The 19,170-nt window shown below is 34.1% G+C and overlaps 1 protein-coding gene across 1 annotated transcript in view; it reads left to right on the top strand.

Moving 5' to 3' along the window:
- Positions 1-19,170, top strand: part of LOC121486486 (pleckstrin homology domain interacting protein) — a 131,840-nt gene that overhangs the window by 71,544 nt on the left and 41,126 nt on the right. Inside the window, exons 17-21 of the mRNA XM_041747395.1 lie at positions 2,395-2,532; positions 3,194-3,377; positions 7,861-7,978; positions 14,082-14,222; positions 16,690-16,766. Of these exons, the coding sequence (XP_041603329.1) occupies positions 2,395-2,532; positions 3,194-3,377; positions 7,861-7,978; positions 14,082-14,222; positions 16,690-16,766 (658 nt within the window). The remainder of the gene's footprint in view (positions 1-2,394; positions 2,533-3,193; positions 3,378-7,860; positions 7,979-14,081; positions 14,223-16,689; positions 16,767-19,170) is intronic.

Raw genomic sequence — 19,170 nt, forward strand, 5'->3', positions numbered from 1 at the left:
GGACTTTCAGAAATAATACCTCGTAAAGGGAACCTTATGATATCCTTATTCTAAAAGTTGAGAAAATGAAAATTTAATATAAGTCTGTTCTAGTTAAAGTGCACAGAACCACAGGGACTCAAATGCAGCTCTGACTCTTAGTCCATTGTTCTTTCTTCCATATCTGATCTTGAAAAGGAATTAGACACCATTTATTAGTACAGGACCATAAGAGAACCTGTAGCAATGATAATGGCTTCAAGGTAAAGTCATACAGTTTTTAAGTATTCTAGGTCACAGAATTCAAGGTAAACATCAATTTCTTTCATTATTTTTGATTTAACCAAGCAAAATATAAGACAGAAGAAAGATACTTTTTAAAAAATCTTCAGCATCATTTGTAACTATTTTTCTATTTGTAAATCTAGATCTGTGGTAAAATTTATTTTGTAAATTTTAGAATTAAGTAAGAATAGATGATGCGTATTGTAATGCTTGAACTCAGTTTTAATATATTTACACTGTTATATTTATATTTGAATGCTTCATCAGTTGTAACTTGAGCAATATCAGATTAGTCACTGATGTATAAACATGAGCTGTTTCCTCAGCATCCTAACAGGAAGGAAGCAGTCACAGGCATCTTAACTTTTACCTCTACTTTTACCACTCTCTAGCTTTGTGACCTTGGACAAGTTATTTTTATCTTATTGAATTTTAGTCTTCTCTTATAAAATGAAATAACATTATGTGCTTAGTACCTGTAATTTTCCCTTAGATCTTCCTTACTAATTCTTCGTTTCAGAATCTCCTTTGTATCTTTTCTTAGCCCACTCTAAATGTCTGATATCATCACATCATTTCTTATATACCCACACACCTGATATTAACTGCTCCCTTCTATCATGGCAGTACTTTCATATATTTTATAACACTTACATGGTTTTTTTATTCATTCAGCAGGATTGAAAATTTTTATATGCCTAGCATTATGCTAGACTTAGAATACTAAATAAGGTAATCATGCTTTTGTGGAACTAACTAGTGGGCTTCCTTTTTATATTGGCCTAAGTACTAATATGTATATATTGTTTGAGAAAATGAAGGAAGATAGCACTAATTCAGGGGTAGTCTGGAAAGATTTCACAGAGGAAATATAGGGATGCCATTTTAGTTGATGCTTGACGGATAAGTTGGTGTTTATCATGTTTATACTTGAATTGTGAGTATTGTGGTTAAAAGCTCCAAAGCATGAAAGTTTTCATCCAGTTAGGAGAGCAGAAGAGTCAGGTAGTCCCATATGACTGATACAGATGAAAGTTAATGCTGGAAAATTAGGGTGAGTTAAAACACACCAAGTTCCTCCCTACCTCAGAGTCTTTGTTCCAACTCTTGCATTCTATCTGAAGTGTCTTTTTTCTTGCTCTTCACTAATTCTTCTTTTTCTTCAAGTCTTAACTCAAATTCTATCTTCTCAAAGACAGCTTCTTTGACTTTTTCTGTCTCACTGTAAGTGTTCCTATCTCTATTCCCCATTTTCTCCATCATCATCTTTCTTTTAAAAAACTATTTTATTTATTTATTTGAAAGAGATTGAGCGAGAGAGAGAGAGAGAGAGAGAATGTGTGTGAGCTCCAGCATGAGTGGGGGAGGAGCAGAGGGGGAGAAGCAGACTCCCCGCTGAGCAGGGCACCCAACATGGGGCTCGGTCCTAGGACCCTGAGATCATGATGCAAGCTGAAGGCAGATGCTTAACTGACTGAGCCACCCAGGCAACCCTCTGTCATCATCTTTTAACATTTTTCAGTTTGCATTTATATAAGGCTTTATTGTTTAATTCTCCCATTAGAATGTTAGCTGCGTGAAGTCAAGGACCTTAATGTCCTGTTCACCACTGCAACTTTACTTCATAGTTCCTAACATGTAATAGACAATCAAGAATTTGCTTAATGAGCGAAATAGTAAAGGTTTGGTTTCATTTTGTTTTTTGAGAAAAGTTGGTAATCAGATTTGCCTTTTTTTCAAAGAAACTGATCTAAGATGAAATTCCACTTTTGTCATTTATTAGATACATGACTTTGAGTAGTTATTTTGGTTTTCTTATTGTAAGTGGAATTAATACTACATATCTAACTGCATTATTGTGAGGATAATATGAGTGCCTGAACCATAAGTACTTGGTAAATCTTAATCCTTGTCATTGTTGTTTGTAATAAGGTTTGAACATATTCCTGGTTGTGTGTGTATGTATGTATATTTTACTGCTATCATTTCAAAGTTTATCATTTTAGATCTTTTTAGGTCTTTTACTTAAGTAAAATTTATATTAAGTTTGAACTCAAAGTGAGCTTAATTAGTAAAATGGTTTGACTAGTGGGCTAAAATATTCTTAGCATTTCGTGTGGTATTATATAGGACTGAACCAAGTTTTAAGTCAGCAAGCAAACCAGGATATTAGCCCATTGGATAGCATGATTCAAAGACTACAACAGGAGCAAGACCTGAGACGTTCTAGTGAAGCAGGTATCAGTAATACCAGCCGTTTAAGTAGAGGTAAGCATTGATTGCCTCAAGTGAAATATTTTTAAAATTGTAATAGTTTAATCCCCCAGTAGTAAAGAAGTGATTAAACAAAGTATGGCACATCCATAAAATGAAATATTAGGCTGCCAGAATGACATCTTTTAAAAAATACGTAATGCCTAAGAAAATGTTCGTAATATAAGGTTTCGAACTGTAGACAATGAATCTTTAAATATGTATATTCTTTCAGATTCCTAAAGTAAACATGTAGAATCTAGAAAAACTTTGAAAATAAATTTATTCAATAATGTATGGAATATACACCACATTCTCCTGTATCTCACTGCTCTTATTGTCACATATTATTTTCAGAGAAAAGTTAAAGCAAATTCTTGGGTTTCTTGGGTTTGTCTGTTTTTGCTTCTTATATCGTTTTCCTAAAATACAAACCGTTTTATAAGAAATGATTTTTTTAAGAATTATTTTACATGAAAAAAATGTTACTCATTAGTTTAGCTAATTAACTGAATAGCCATGTTTTTTCATTAAATTTTTGCCTGTGGTTTGGTTCCTAATTTGGTAACTTAATTAATTTGCCATAATGCGACATTTCATGTGAAAGATAATGTAGATTTTATTTTCTTTTATAAACTAATGTTTTTAAATAGAACTTACTATATTTTTCATTTAGGCTCTGTAAGTTCTACCTCAGAGGTTCATTCACCACCAAACGTAGGACTAAGACGTAGTGGGCAAATTGAAGGTGTACGGCAAATGCACAGCAACGCACCAAGAAGTGAAATAGCCACAGAGCGAGATCTGGTAGCTTGGAGTCGAAGGGTGGTGGTACCTGAGCTGTCAACTGGTATAGCCAGGTAAGGGGAGTTGTGAAATTTTATGTACCACTGTTGTTTATGTTCATTATTTTGAATTATAGCCTTCAAAGTACCGTTTTAGGTTTGTAATTTATTTTAAATTTTTCTGAAGAGCTAGTATTTTAAACTAGTCATGGCGGGAAGAAAATTAAATTTCAGTTAAGTCCTGTTCTAGAATGTTTCATGTAAAAGATATGTATGGGAGGGGATGTATTAAGGTGAGTAGCATATTTAAAACTTAGTTTATCTTGTTTAACTGTGTCTTAAAACACATTTCATGAGTTTTTTAAATAATTTTTTATAGATCTTACCATGTCATATTCAGATACATCATAGTGAAAATATGTGATATTATTTATTGGTAACACATTATATAAACATTTTCTATATACTGAAATAATTCTTTAATTATATTTGAATGTACACATTTATAAATTAAATATTGATTTGATATAATTCTATTCTCAAGGTCCATGTTGTGAAGGAACTTTTATATTCATAACTTAGTAATGCAGTATTCATGAATGTGGCCCATGTGAACCCAACTAATAACTATGGTTGACCCTTGAACAACATGGGAATAGGGATGCTGACCCTCTGCACAATTAAAAATTTGCATATAACTTTTGCCTACCCAAAAACTCACTCAACTGCTAGTAGTCTCATATTGACTGGAAGCCTGATAACAAACAGCAAACACATATTTTGTATTTTATATGTATTTATATGTATTCTTCCAATAAAGTAAGTTTGAGAAAAAAATGTTACTAAGAAAATCAGAAGGAGGAGAAAATACATTTATGCTACTCTAGTGTAAAAAATCCGCATGTAAGTGGACCCACATAGTTTTAAACTGTTCAAGGGTCAACTGTACAGAATATAATACTATACTATAATAAAGACATGAAGATCAAAATGTAAATTTGATTTTAGGATTTTCTGGTTCTTAAGCTCAAAAGATAGTAATTATATAATTTTAAAAACTTTTAACCTGAATGTTTATATAGGTTATGCTATTTGATTGGACAGTACTTAAGATTTGTGTTAAGATTTAAGAACTATACAAATAAAGTATAATTTTGAACAATAACTTTAGCTGATAACAAGTATACCCAGATGTCCTTAATAAAAAATTAACTGGGGATCCCTGGGTGGCTCAGCAGTTTAGCACCTGCCTTCAGCCCAGTGCGTGATCCTGGCTTCCGGGATTGAGTCCCACATCAGGCTCCCTGCATGGAGCCTGCTTCTCTCTCTGCCTGTGTCTCTGCCTCTCCCTCTCTGTGTCTCTCATGAATAAATAAATAAAATCTTAAAAATAAAATAAAATAAAAAAATTAACTCCCATAATATATTTTTAGTTGGATTTTTGTCCACATTTTAATTCTAATGTTATGGTTTGAAGAGGGTGTGGTAAATAACACCCATCTTAACAATGGTTCCAAAGTAACTGAAAATACAAAAGAATGAGATATGAAATCAGAATGGCACTTTATGTTATTGATACAACTGTGAAGGATGTGGCTTTTATCTGCATGAAAGTGTGTTCCTAGTCCTGAATCCCAAACACAGGTAGCCACTGGGTCACAGTATTTCTCCTCACGTGAGGCAGTGGGGCTTGGGTCTTAAAAATGCAGAACAGAATGTAAACATTGCAAATGAGGGCATAGGACTAGGCCACCATACTAAACTAGTTTTTCCTTCCAGAGCACACTAATTAGTTCACTTCTTCCCCCTGGAGAGAATGAGTAAAGAGTTTAAGAGAGGCCAGGAGTGGGTTGCTAGTTGATGGTGAAGGTCCCGCCCCCCCCCCCCCCCCAATATGTGGAAGGAAACAGGAGAAGGGGGGAGGGGAGATGTTTTTCTCTCCATATGTTCTTTACTTTTTATCCCTTTTTCATTGAGCTTGACCATTGAGCCAGTGGTCAAGTAGGGGTATGACCATAACTTCAAAGGATATTTGACCTTCCTGAAGCTTTGCCCCAAATACTTGGTACTCTTACTTTGAGAATCTTCCTGGGGGGATGCCTGGGTGGCACAGTGGTTGAGCCTCTGCCTTCGACTCACGGCATGATCCCAGTCCGGGGATTGAGTCCCGTGTTGGGCTCCCTGCAAGGAGCCTTCTTCTCCCTCTGCCTGTGTGTCTCTGCCTCTCTCTCTCTCTCTCTGTGTCTCTCATGAATAAATGAATAAAATCTTTAAAAAAAAAAAAAGAATCTTCCTGGGTTATGTCCCCCTCATTGACCTTTTACAGTTTGCCCCTTGAAGGCTCCTAAGTGGGTCAGACCTATCATTACATTAATTAAAATTAAGTCCATTCACATCAGTTAGATTCCAATGAAAGAATATTATCTATAATATATAAAGAACTCTTAGAACTCAACAGTAGATAAAACAATCCAGTCAGAAAATGGGCAAAAGACTTGAACAGACATGTCTTCAAAGAAGATATGCAGATGGGAAATAAGTACATGAAAAGATACTTAACATCATTACTGTTATTGAAATACAAATTAAAATCAGAAGGAAATAATCTCTATATATCTATAAGAATGGCCAAAATACAGTAACATCACCCATTGCTTAGGGGGGTGTGGAGAAATTATATCACTCATGCATGGTGGAAATAAAATATTGTGGCCACTCTAGAAAACAGTTTTTTCACTTTATTAAAAACCTAAATGTGTGACTACTATAATATCCAGTGATTGCACTCAGGCATTTATCCCAAAGAAATAACTTATGTTCACAGAAAAATCTGTACATAAGTGTATAGCAGCTTTATTTGTAATAGCCAATACCTAGAAACAACCAAGATGTCCTTTATGAGTGCATGGTTAAACAGATTAGCTATATCCACACTGTGGAGTGCTACTCTGCAATAAAAGGGAATAACCTATTGATACAACAGGTTGAATGAATCTCGAGGAAATTATGCTGAATGAGAAAAAAGGTTTACATACTTTATGGACTGTTCTTAAAATACCTATAGAGGTAGAGAACAGATTAGTGATTGCTAAACCTTGGGGAGAGGAGAAGTTGAGGGGGAAGAAAGAAAGGTGAGAATATCATTATGAAAAGTACACACAGGGATCCCTGGGTGGCGCAGCGGTTTGGCGCCTGCCTTTGGCCCAGGGCGCGATCCTGGAGACCCGGGATCGAGTCCCACGTTGGGCTCCCGGTGCATGGAGCCTGCTTCTCCCTCTGCCTGTGTCTCTGCCTCTCTCCATCTCTCTGTGACTATCATAAATAAATAAAAATTAAAAAAAAAAAAAGTACACACAAGGGATTTTTGTGGTGATGGAAATATTCTATATCTTAACTGGGGTAATGGATACACAAACGTGCACATTGATGAGTGTGAATAGAACTAAATACACAAACAAATGAGTAGAAGTAAAACTAGGGAATCTGAATAGTATTGGTGGGTTGTATCAATGTTAACATCTGGGTTGTGATATTTTATTACAGTTTTGCAATGCTACTATTGGGGAAAACTGAGTAAAGGGCAAGGAATTTCTGTTATTTCTTAAAACTGTTTTGAGTCTATAGTTATTCCAATAAAAAGTTTAATTAAAAAAGAATAAGAAATTAAGATGAAACAAAAAATTAAATCAAGGCCTTTTTTTTTTTTTTACGGATTTAAATGACTCGTTTTATTTTCCATTCAGAATTATTACCAGCTGTGTTAAAGATTCTGCAATTAAGTGAAATGACATTAATGTACTCTAGTAATAAAATATCGACATTGTAGAGTTCTTCCAAGTTTGAATATTAACTCCCTTCCAACTGAAATCTTCAGGGAAAAATTAAAAGTTCAAAGATTAAATACCCCTGCAGGTCAAAAACTTTAAAGTTATAAGAAATTAAAGTAAAAAAAATTCTCTTGCCCTTGTAAGTTCAGGTTCCATGAAAGTAAAGTTCACAATTAATGTTCCTCAATTTTTTCTGTTGCTCACTTTCAGCTCAGTGCCTGGAATGAGTTGAAGTTTTTTCAGTAGCTGAGGCCAGATCTGCTTTTCATTGGAAAGAATAGAGTTCTTTCAGGGCGTTAGGGAGTTTGTTAGTTCAACCTCAAGGTGTTCTTGTGCCTCTTTTTTTAAGATTCCAGCTATCAGTATGGCATGAGAGATTGGCCCTATACTGACATAATTTTAAAAAAATAAATCCAATTTCTAACCTTTGGAGCAGTTATCTTAGGAATAACTATGTTCCCAGAACTGAATACTTTATTTGCCAGAGACCATAAACAGAAGCAGTAGTATCAAGTTCAGGTAGACAGACAGTCTTTCTGGTATTCCAGTCATTTAATGCCACATGTTGAGCTCATGATCTACTCATTTGAACTCCGAAATCTTTATCACATGCTCTGTGTGAAAAGAAAACATCACGAGTAGCATTCCCTTTCTGATACTGAATGTGCCTTTCAGAGTGAAATCAGTTGTAAAAATTCTAGATTAACGTTTGGCTTTTAATTCTCTTTCAGTAGGCAAGAAGAATGGAGAACTGCAAAGGGAGAAGAAGAAATAAAAACTTACAGATCAGAAGAGAAAAGAAAACACCTCACTGTTCCAAAAGAAAATAAAATACCCACTGTGGCAAAGGTAAATAGTAATTACTTCTATGCTTCATAAGTATAGTGATTGCTTTAAGGCTCCTTTGTAATTAAAAATGTTAACATTGTAAAAAGAATAATGGAATAAAGTTAATATAGTCAATTCTTGATTATCTCTTTAGATTATCTGTTACCACTTTAAATTTTTTTATTTTACTGCCTTCTAGTATACCTTTTCCCCAAATGCCGATTGTTATGTGCCTATTAAATGTAATAAGTTAGATCATAAGCCAAAGCAAGTTTTTTTTTTTTTAGCTCTGCCATTGGTTGCACGTATTCGAAAAACAGTTTTTTGGTTTTGTTTTTTGGTTTTCTATTTTATACCTGTTACCATAGGTAAGTCAGCTCTGTATCTATAAATAATCTCATTTCCTCTACGAAAAAAAGCAAGCTGTTCCTATTTGCCTTGTTGGCTTCTCTGTTATCCTACTGTGGAAAAACTTTTGAATCCAGTGGATTTCAGTTGGTATATGTCCTAATCTGGGAAAGAGGAGTGTTTATTTCCTTGACTGTCAAGGAATCATTATTATTCATTCTTCCATGCCTTTTCTTTTTTTTAAACCACCTTAGTTTGAAAGCTTCAGAATCAAGCTAGACTTACAGAACACCTTTTCATTATAAGTCCCCATCTAAGCAATGATCTAAACAAAAAGTAACTGGTTTCTTGACTCTGCTTTGTTCTCTTTTTTTTATATGGGTTCCATAACCTGAATATTAGTGTCCTTTTCTAGAACTTTTTTTTTATTTCGTGACTCTTGTTTTTAAAGGACTCGAGTATTATTTTATATTTTCCCTTATTAACGGTATCCTACCTTGGGATCAGTAGGACCCCACAAAAGTTCCTATTAGTATAATTTGAGGTAATCTTTCATTTTCTGGGGTTTTCTTTGTTGTAGTTGGTTGGTGGTGGTTGTTTTTTTATGGTGGCTAAGAAGCATAACCTTTTCTGGATCCTTTGCTTAGAATCCAAGGATATGGGGATATAAACTCTTGTAATGATGGTGAGAGTTTGTATTGCTTCCACTGTTTTTTGGATGGAGTATGGTGATATCTATTAAAATTAAAAGAATATGCTTGCTTTTAATCCTATATTGGTACTTTTCTCCAGAGTATTTTTTTATAGAAAAGTACTGATGTGAATGTGTGTACATATATGTGTCTGTATACTAGATATTTATAGTTTGCAACAATTAGAATAATTTTAGAGTCCATTGGTAGAAGAGGGGTAGGCTGTCATATCTATATACTCATGGAATATTATACAACTATTTAACAAAATGAGATAGAACTCCACTGCCTTAGAGAAATGTTCATGATGTATTTTTAAGTGAAAAAAACAAGTAGAACAGTAATGTTTATGACTTCATTTTTTGTTTTTCAAATTTTATGAAGATAAAGGTTTGAAAACAAACATGAAGGTGTACAAATTATGAAATCGGCATTTTTTTCATCTCCGTTGCAGTGTTTTTTTTTCTTCTAATAATAACAGATACTATGCAGGTGGGAAGTATAAAGTAATACAAAAACTGTTTAGGAAACTTAAAATAATAGTAGTAATATGATTATTAGCAGTAGGTTTGGTCCCAAAATTACAGTGACTTAAAAAAATGTATGTAATGGATATAATACTGATCTCTGATGTAAAAGCTCTGATGTAAAGTTGGTCCAGGCCTAGTATGATGACCTTGGTGTTGAGAACTGAAGCTCTTTCATTTTTCTGATTCTCTTATGTGTGAATTGGAACTCATGCTTCAAGATGTCAGCTTTCTCATTGAAGGCTGAAGGATGGAGGATCAAATAAATAAGGAAAGTGCAAAGGGTACATACACTCTCTTGATGAACGTTCTGTGAAGTTGCTCTGAAACATTTTGCCAGATATGCCATTGGCCAGATTTTTAGTCACATGAAATCCTTACAAAGAACATTTTTCTTGTGCAGAAAGAGGAGAACAGATGTTGGTGACAACTAGCTTTCCCTTCCACTGTATAGTTTATGAAGGCATCAAAAACATCAATGTTTTTTGACTTGGAATTTATCCTAAAGAAATGTAAAATTGAGGGGAAATCTTTACAAAATGGGACAGATAGCAATTTTTAATTAAATGAATTTGAATTTTAGGTAAATATATTTATTTTAAATGAAAGAAGCAGAGTATATTACATTCTTCTCATATTACTCAAAATTTATGATTATAGTTGAACAGTATTTCCTCTTACACTGTTACGTATTTCCCAAAATTAGAAAACCTTCCAGTAATCCTTTTAGAGAAAATCTAGGTGGAGTGAATTTTATGTCCTTGTATGTGAAAATGTCTTTTATTTCACTTGGCTATTACTAGTAGCTGTTTTAGACAGGAGTAAGGCTGAAGGGGGAAAGCAGGGTTCTAGTACAAGACTGATTTCAGAAAAGGAACTGTAGAGTAGAGGTGGATGGAGGAACAGGGAATGGTTGAACTCAGCTTGCAGTATTATATAGGTCCTAAAGTGCACATCCAGAATCTTTTTTAGAAATACAAAGCAAGACCTAGATTTTTGCTTTTTTTGCCCTACTCCTCAGTGCAATATTAGCACCTTAACACACTTGTGAAGACAGACCATGATGGGAGGAACAAAACCACATTGTAGATGGACTTACATGACTAACACAGGGAAACTAATGGTATGCATAGTACATATATTTGAAATAGCATATTTTTAGAGCTAGGAGGGGATATTGGAACATGTAAGAAAAAGCAGTTCTGGAGATACTAGATATTAGATGGATTGGGATAAAACATTGTTATTGAAAGAGAACTCATTGGATGACTTGACTAGAAGAATGAAAGACACTGAAAAATGAATTAGTAAGCTGGAATGCCAAGTGGAAGAACTCTCCCAGAGTTCTTTCTTCCCAAGGGAAGAAATGGTGGATCCCTGGGTGGCTCAGCGGTTTAGCGCCTGCCTTTGGCCCAGGGCATGGTCCTGGGGTCCTGGGATTGAGTCCCACATTGGGATCCCTGCATGGAGCCTGCTTCTCCCTCTCCCTATGTCTCTGCCTCTCTCTCTCTCTCTCTCTCTCTCTCTCTCTCTCTCTCTCTGACTCATGAATCTTAAAATCTTTAAAAAAAAAAAAAAGAAGAAATGATGGAAAGGATAAGAGAAGTGTAAAAAGCAAACATAAATTTATATGTTATGTATGAGAATATATGTAGAGAGAGCACACAGATTAGAAGTAGTAGTATATGCAGTATTTAATGAATATTTGAAGAAGAGAAAATACAGAGGAAGGAAAGAGTTGAAAAAATAATCAGAATTTTCCCAAAATCAACCTCTGGCTGTTATGCCAAAGAGGATATATAAGAAAAGGCATGGTGTGTCAAATAGGATAAATAAGGAAAAAATAATCTAGAATTTAAAAATTTTAAAACCTCAACTAAGCACATTATAGTAATAAACATTTGAAAAAATTTAAAACAACATTCTAAAAGTTTCTGGACAGAAAAAGAGAGTCACTGCAAATGAGCATAAACTTGACTAACTTTATACTTATTTGCTGTTAACAAAATGAATTCCGTTGAGCACCCCACAACCAAAAGGAGAAATACGAGGAAATCTTTAAGGATCAGCACCTATATTAAGAAAATTGACTATATCTCCACACAGTAGCATTTGTGTCTATTTCTGGTTTGAATGGTACGTGCTAGAAGCAAATGCTAATGTGCATTGGTTCAAGGGATGGAGAGTTACCTGTTAAGATGACAGTGCCAATGGAACCGTGCTGCTTGAGTTGTGAACAGTTTTGACATCTTGCCACCAACTCCTCCAACTGACAGATGTTTGTGCCTGCCCCTTCATGATGTTCACAAAATTGGGTGATATTGATATTGATGGTGTTCCTGTGGGCCAAGTGGAGGCTGGTATGTTCAAACCTGCCGTGGTGGTCACCTTTGCTCCAGTCACCATTAAAATTGTAGTAAAGTTGGTTGAAATGCGTGCACTATGAAGCTTTGAGTGAAGCTCTTCCTGGGACTAATGTGGACTTTTGTGTCAAGAACTGTTTATAAAAGATGCTTGCCATGGCATTATGGCTGTGACAGCAAAAATAACCCACCAGTGGAAGCAGTTGGCTTTGCAGCTCAGGTTATTATCTTGAGTCATCCAGGCCAAATCAGTGCTGGGTATACACCTGTGCTGAATTGTCACACAGCTTCACATTGCTTACAAGTATGCTGAGCCAGAAGAGAAGATTGATTGCTGTTTTGGGAGTAAGCTGAAAGTCCTGAATTCTTGAAATTTGTTGATGCTGCCATAGTTGATATAGTTCCTGGCAGGCACATGTGTTTTGAGAGCTTCTATGACTGTCCTCCTCAGGGTCATTTGGCTCTTCGTGACATAAGACAGTTACTATGGGTATAAACAGAGCAGTGGACAGGAAGGCTACAGGACCTGGCAAGGTCACCAAGTCTGCTCAGAAAGCTAAATGAATATTATCTATACCTCCACCCTGTTTTAATCAGTGGTAGAAGTGCCATTTAAATTTAATATTAAGAAAATGTTTAATGTTAATGATGCATTTTAAAACCTTAAAGGAAAGAATCTTTTGTGTACCATTTGGTTTGTGTGAGTGTGCAGCGATTTTAAAGTAAATAGTTCTTAAATCAGTACTTTTTAGTGGCCTGGGTGGCATAATCAGTTCAGTGTCTTACTCTTGCTTTTGGCTCATCGTGATCTCAGGGTTGTGAGATCTTTTTTTTTTTTTTTTTTTTTTTTAATATAGCAACTTGGGGTTCTTTTTTTTTTTTTTTTTAATTTATTTATGAGAGAGACACACACAGAGAGAGAGAGGCAGAGACACAGACACAGGGAGAAGCAGGCTCCATGCAGGGAGCTCGATGTGGGACTTGATCCTGGGACTCCAGGATCACACCCGGGGCCAAAGTCAGGCGCTAAACCGCTGAGCCACCCAGGGATCCCCTGGGGTTGTGAGATCTGACCCTGAGTTCGGCTCTTTGCTGAGTGTAGTCTGCTTGAGATTCTCTCTTCCTCTCCTCCTCCCACTCGTGCTCTCTCTCTAAAATAAATAAGTCTTTAAAACAATAAGTAAATCAGTCAGTCAATCAGTACTTTTTAATGGAAACAACTTGGCCAGAAATCTGTCACAGAATTTTGAGACCCATTGAAACAAAGTTTAATGAGAAGAAAAAAAAGTGAGGATATATTTAAAGGTACAAAGTTATTTTCTGTCACTTTAAAGACTTTCTTGGGATCCCTGGGTGGCGCAGAGGTTTGGCGCCTGCCTTTGGCCCAGGGCGCGATCCTGGAGACCTGGGATCGAATCCCACATCGGGCTCCCGGTGCATGGAGCCTGTTTCTCCCTCTGCCTATGTCTCTGCCTCTTTCTCTCTCTGTGTGACTATCTTAAATAAATGAAAAATTAAAAAAAATATATAAAAAAATAAAGATTTTCTTATTGAATGATGTGTATTTATGATATATTGTATATATTACTCTGATGAGTCTTTTTTGGAAGTAGGTTTTTTTTTTTAATATATACACACATAGTTTTTTTTTTTTTCAGGTGTGAATTCTTGAGTTCATTGAGTTTTTTCATCTCTGTCACCATGTTTGACTTTATTAATTTTTTTGGTGATTGTTAGTTATGTTCTCATCTACTACATTCATTCTGCAGCAGAAGAGAGAGAGCCATCCACCTGGTGTCCTTGCTCATAGTGGCAGAGTAGTTTAGTGATCATCATTTTGGTTTCTGTTTTCCTCTGCCTGTTAAGATATGCCTCATAACACATGGTCCTCTGTATCTGTTCTCTAGGTTTAGGTGGGTACAGGAGAATTAGAATTAGAAACCCTTTAGTCTGTTATCACCTAATCAGAAAAAATAAAATTTATAACTTATTAAACCAAGTGAATTTCAGATATCACAAACTTGTGATTTAACTTAAGGCAGTGTTAAAATATTTGAATTGATACTGTAGTCTACTTATGTGACTATCTTAAATATGACTGGATTTTTTTATAATTAAAAAATATGCAACTTCTGAAGCACAAAAAGCATGCTCTTTAATCCTACTTTAAATAAATTTAATTTACTTTTTCCAGAATCATGCTCATGAGCATTTCTTGGATCTTGGAGAATCCAAGCGGCAGCAGGCAAATCAACACAATTATCGCACAAGATCTGCTTTGGAGGAGACTCCTAGACCTTCAGAAGAGATAGAAAATGGCACTAGTTCTTCAGATGTAAGATCTCAGCACATACATAAATTTGTTTCCAGTTTAATTTTTTTTTTTTAGTGTGACTGTTTGTATTCATTGATTTATTTATAGATGTAACTCAAAGATAGTGTATTTCTAGGTCTTAAAATGATAGTGATAATTTCCATCTACTGAAGACATTATGTATGTTCCAGGCATGGCACACATATTCATAATCTGATATTCACAAAATAAATGCATATTAGTGATTCCTATTTTATGTATGAGGTTCAAAGATGTTTAGATTATCTGTGTACCTAACTATTAAATGGTAGAGCAGGAGTTAAACCCACCTTCCTTTTACTCTAAAGCCAAGCTTTCAAAATAGTACCACGAAGCTCTAGTCTGTAACTATTTTTACTAACAGACATTTATTTGATAATTTTGATTCAGTTTTGATCTAACAGTTTATGACCTTTTTGATTTATTTTAAATTTTCCTTATATGTAATTCTTTCCATATATATCCTGTTCCTACTAAATTATAAATTCTTTCAACAATGGCAATCAATTTGCAATCACAACTTAATTTTATTAAGTACTTAACAACGTCTCCCTGTCCCTCCCTGCTTTCCTGATCACCTTCTCCCCGAGTTAGGTCAAGGATTCTATGATCTTGTTGACTACTGTATGTTTATGAAGCAATGTTAGACATATATGGAAATTTTCCGAGTGAATTTTCTGTAGGCATGGCAATAAAACTGAAACTAAGAGTATGCTAACTTCAATTGAAAAGTTTAATCTCCAGTGGCTTTAGGTCCTAGGATGGCCGGGTCAAAATGATATGTCCAATCTGGTTAAAAGACCAAATATGCTAATAATATAAATTTGGTACATGACAGTTTAGATCTACACATAAAATGTATGTGAACTAGTTATTTACCTCTATAAAATGTTTATTTTTGAAAGATTTAATATATTTCTTTAATAATATGTTTCTATAAAATAGGTATGATTTAGCTTATTAGAACCTTACGTAGTTCCAGGTACATCTATTAAAAAGTTAACTTAAAAAAATAAATAAATAAATAAAAAATAAAAAGTTAACTAAATCCTTCGTTTGTCTTCAAAACTAATTTGCTTATATTTTAACATCCTTTTAAAACAATTGAATAAATTTCTAGAGGAGTACATTGACAACAGAATATCATTTTGGGCACATTATATTAATTAATGGAAAGAATCCTGGGTTTTTTCAAATAGTTTATAGTTGTGTATAGTACCTCTTAATTTTGTACTAAGAATATAGAAGTACACTTCTTTTCTCTCCCTTTAAAGAAGTAATATACAGTAAAGACAGGAATAATCAAATCACTTTTTAAAATTTTTTTTCCTATTGAGCAGAGATTAAATTTGCTGAATAAAATTTACTACTGGGTTCTGATCTTTCTGTATTTGCTTAGTTCTCAGAACTTTGTGAAATAGCTGTGTGTAATACACATTCTTCATTATTAAAACATTGAAAAGAGAAAACTTTGCTCAAAAGATATGCTGTTTTACTTAATTAATAAAGTAATATATTTCATTGTCATTTTGAAGAATTCTGATTGTGCCCAGCAAGTAATAACATTGAACCATTCTTTAGAGAGTAGTCTAAGCTTTGGAGTAGCTTAGTTCATTAATTGTACTGCCCACGGCAAATTTCTTAACTTTTTTAAGCTTTAATTTCTTTTATTTAAGTAACTGCTCCCTATCACCAATAGTATTTTGTGATGGATATACATGCTTAGAATAGTTTCTGTGTAATATAGTAAAAGCTTAATTTGAGGTCTTGTTTTTATTGGAGTGTAAAATTTTACTTGAGCAAGGGAGAAATGGAATAAGATCTTGTGACCCTGAAAAACAATTTTTATAAAGAAAATGGCTTCACTAGAATATCTTATGTTAAGTCAAGAATATTTAATAAAGAGAAACAGTGTTTAGGTAGTTTTTAGTCCTCTGCCATTGGGATAAAATAATACCAAAGTTGAAATATTCTTTTTTGTATGTAATAAAGCTATTTTTAATAATGATGATGTCAGTAAATGTAAACTCCTAATTTCAGTTTCTCAAAACTTCTGTAGGAAAACTAAGATTTTAAAAAGACTCAAAAAGTAAAAAATTGATCCCATTGTTATCTATAGAATTTGATAAAATCCAATCTAGAAGATATATTGAGGCATAAAAAACAACAGCAAAGAAAATATGTTAATCATCTGATTGTTCTGAGTCCAATATTAATAGGTATTATTTCATTGGATACATTTTTTCACCGGATACGTTTTATGATTTTGATACATTTAATAATTGTATCAAAATATAAGATCTGTTTCATAACTCATTAAAATGGAGTTTTAATTATTGTAAATATCCTAATATGATTGGTACTATTCGATATCACTGATATTTTCTAATAATCCTAGACTGCTGTTTTGTAAAAATATACGATAAAATATGTATTAAATATTTCTTAGGAAGGTGAGGTTGTTGCTGTCAGTGGTGGAACATCTGAAGAGGAAGAGAGAGCATGGCATAGTGATGGCAGTTCTAGGTAATTGTTTCTATTTCTCCACCTGTAAAATCTTTAGAAAGCTGAAAATTCTTTTTTATCAGCAACACATTTCAAAATCTCTTTGAGTTTAAAGTTGGTTCTTCTTGGAGATCTTTTTGTAGTTGTCCAAAATTTAGGAGATTTTCTTTCTGACATGTTTTATCTAGTAAGTAAAAAATGTTGGTTATTGCAACTAGATCTATAAAATGATGCTTTTGACCTTTTCTTCTTAATTGGTAATTTATCTTCTGAATACTATTATTTGTAATACTGAATCACAAATTAATTTCATTACTGTTTTGAGAAGTATTCAAGCATTAAATTATAAAAGTAAAGAGATCTTGTAGAATTAACTATTTTATGTAGTATAATTTGTTGAATGGTAATTATTTCTTTCAGCAATAAGAGTAAGCTTTCCTTTTCCTGTTGTTATTCCTATGCCATTTGACTGTGTAAGTGAGGATTCCTTTATCTTCTGTATATATACTGGTGATCCACATTGTTACAAGGCAGATGATCTTTGCTGACCTTGTAAAGTCGTAGTAGCAAGAAAATACAGCCTTTGGAAATGGTGAATATACTTAGCCCTTTACACTTATGCCCTGTCAGCAGTAGCTCTTAAAATTGCCAAAGAAACCCAAGAGATAGAGGTTCTAGGAATTCCTTATATCACTCTTAGAATCAAAGGCTTTCCTGTTCCCAGAACAGTGACTCCCAGTAATGATATGCACATACCCATAGTTGTGTCTAGTAGTTTTCTATATTTGAAACAGGGCAGTAAAGAAAAATCACTTTCGTTTGGCTCAGTAATGGAAGTAGAGTATCTCAAACCATGAGACACATAGAGCATTAGTGGCTTCTGCAGATGGGAGGTAGCTGTAAAGAACATGGGTCCTGTAGTTTGTGGTTAGATCTGTACTAGCATCAGAAGACTTTCTGTTAGTGGTGAGTGCTCCAGAGAGTAGCAGCTGTGAATATTTAGCAGGTGCCATTTATAGTGACCATGGCTAGAGTTAGTATAAATAAATGCTCATAAGTTGAGGACAGTTTATTCTTGGATAGATGTTTGCTGTGTGGATGCATTCTCATGCATCTAGTAGTGTCTGACAATATTTTTTAAATTAAGTTCTTAAAGTCATTTTCAAATTAAAATGAAGTCATGAAATCACACTGGACAGCACCTTAATTATTTGATTTTTACCTGTGATGATTATTCTTAGGGAGTATTTGTAGTTACCTACCATGGACATTCAAGACAGGGATAAGACATAATAGTAGTATAATAAAACTCCAGAAAAATCTGTCCTTTCAGTGTTAATCTTTAAAGAGGAATAAGGCCATGTATCACTAAGTATAGGAGAACTAATTATTGATTTTAACATAGTATAACTTAGATTTTTTCAAGGTATTTCTATTTTTATCTTAAAATTGTACAAAATCAAGTAATATTCTCATGTACTAAAATTAGAACAGAAGGTAACATAACTGGGTTCTTTATTTTGCAACAATGTCAATTCAGTAAAACTTAGATCTTTTTTTTTTTTTAACAGATCTTTTGAAGGTAAACTGAAATGTAGACACGGTAGTGACATATAATGAAGCCTTTTTTTTTTAGAATCATGGCATTTTTGGAAGCATAAGATGTACCTAACGTATATGTAGATACTGAGTAAAATTTGCAAGCAGCCTTCCTACTGGGCTGAAACACTTCTGACAGTCCCCATTTAATATCCAGCTCTAGTTATGGCAGCAGTGCTGTACCATTGGAGTTCCTCTGGTCAGGAGCTCCCACCTCCTCTCAGAAAAGTAATCCCTATGCCTCTTTCTCAGTATTGATATCTCTTGTAGTATCTCAGACTATCTTTGTACTGATGCTAGAATTGAAGAAGGTGACCCTCTGCTCCTTATTTTCGTTTGCCCTTAAAATATTTTGAACATATGCAGCACTCAGAAATTAATATTAATATTAAAATCTTAGAAGATGGGATGCCTGGGTGGCTCAGCAGTTGAGTGTCTGCCTTTGGCTCGGGTCATGATCCCAAGTCCGGGGATCAAGTCCCACAGCGAGCTCCCTGCCCGGAGCCTGCTTCTCCCTCTGCCTATGTCTCTGCCTCTCTCTCTGTTTCTCATGAATAAATAAATAAAATCTTTTAAAAAAATAAAATCTTAGAAGACACTTAAGTTCATTGTTTCAATTAAAGCTATAGGCTTATTTATCTTAGAAAACTTTTTCAGATATTTAAGTAAGTTAAGCCTACATAATTTAAGAAACTGTTTAGAAGATGATGAGTTGAAAGGGAAATATTTTAGTTAATTAATATTTTTAGTTAATTTATTTTTAGTTAATTTAAGATGTATTCTGTCATCCTTTATTGTGGTCTCTCTTTATGTTTTTATAAAGCAA

The sequence above is a fragment of the Vulpes lagopus genome, chromosome 1 (genome assembly GCF_018345385.1).
Source record: "Vulpes lagopus strain Blue_001 chromosome 1, ASM1834538v1, whole genome shotgun sequence".
In the NCBI taxonomy this organism is placed as follows: Eukaryota; Metazoa; Chordata; class Mammalia; order Carnivora; family Canidae; genus Vulpes; species Vulpes lagopus.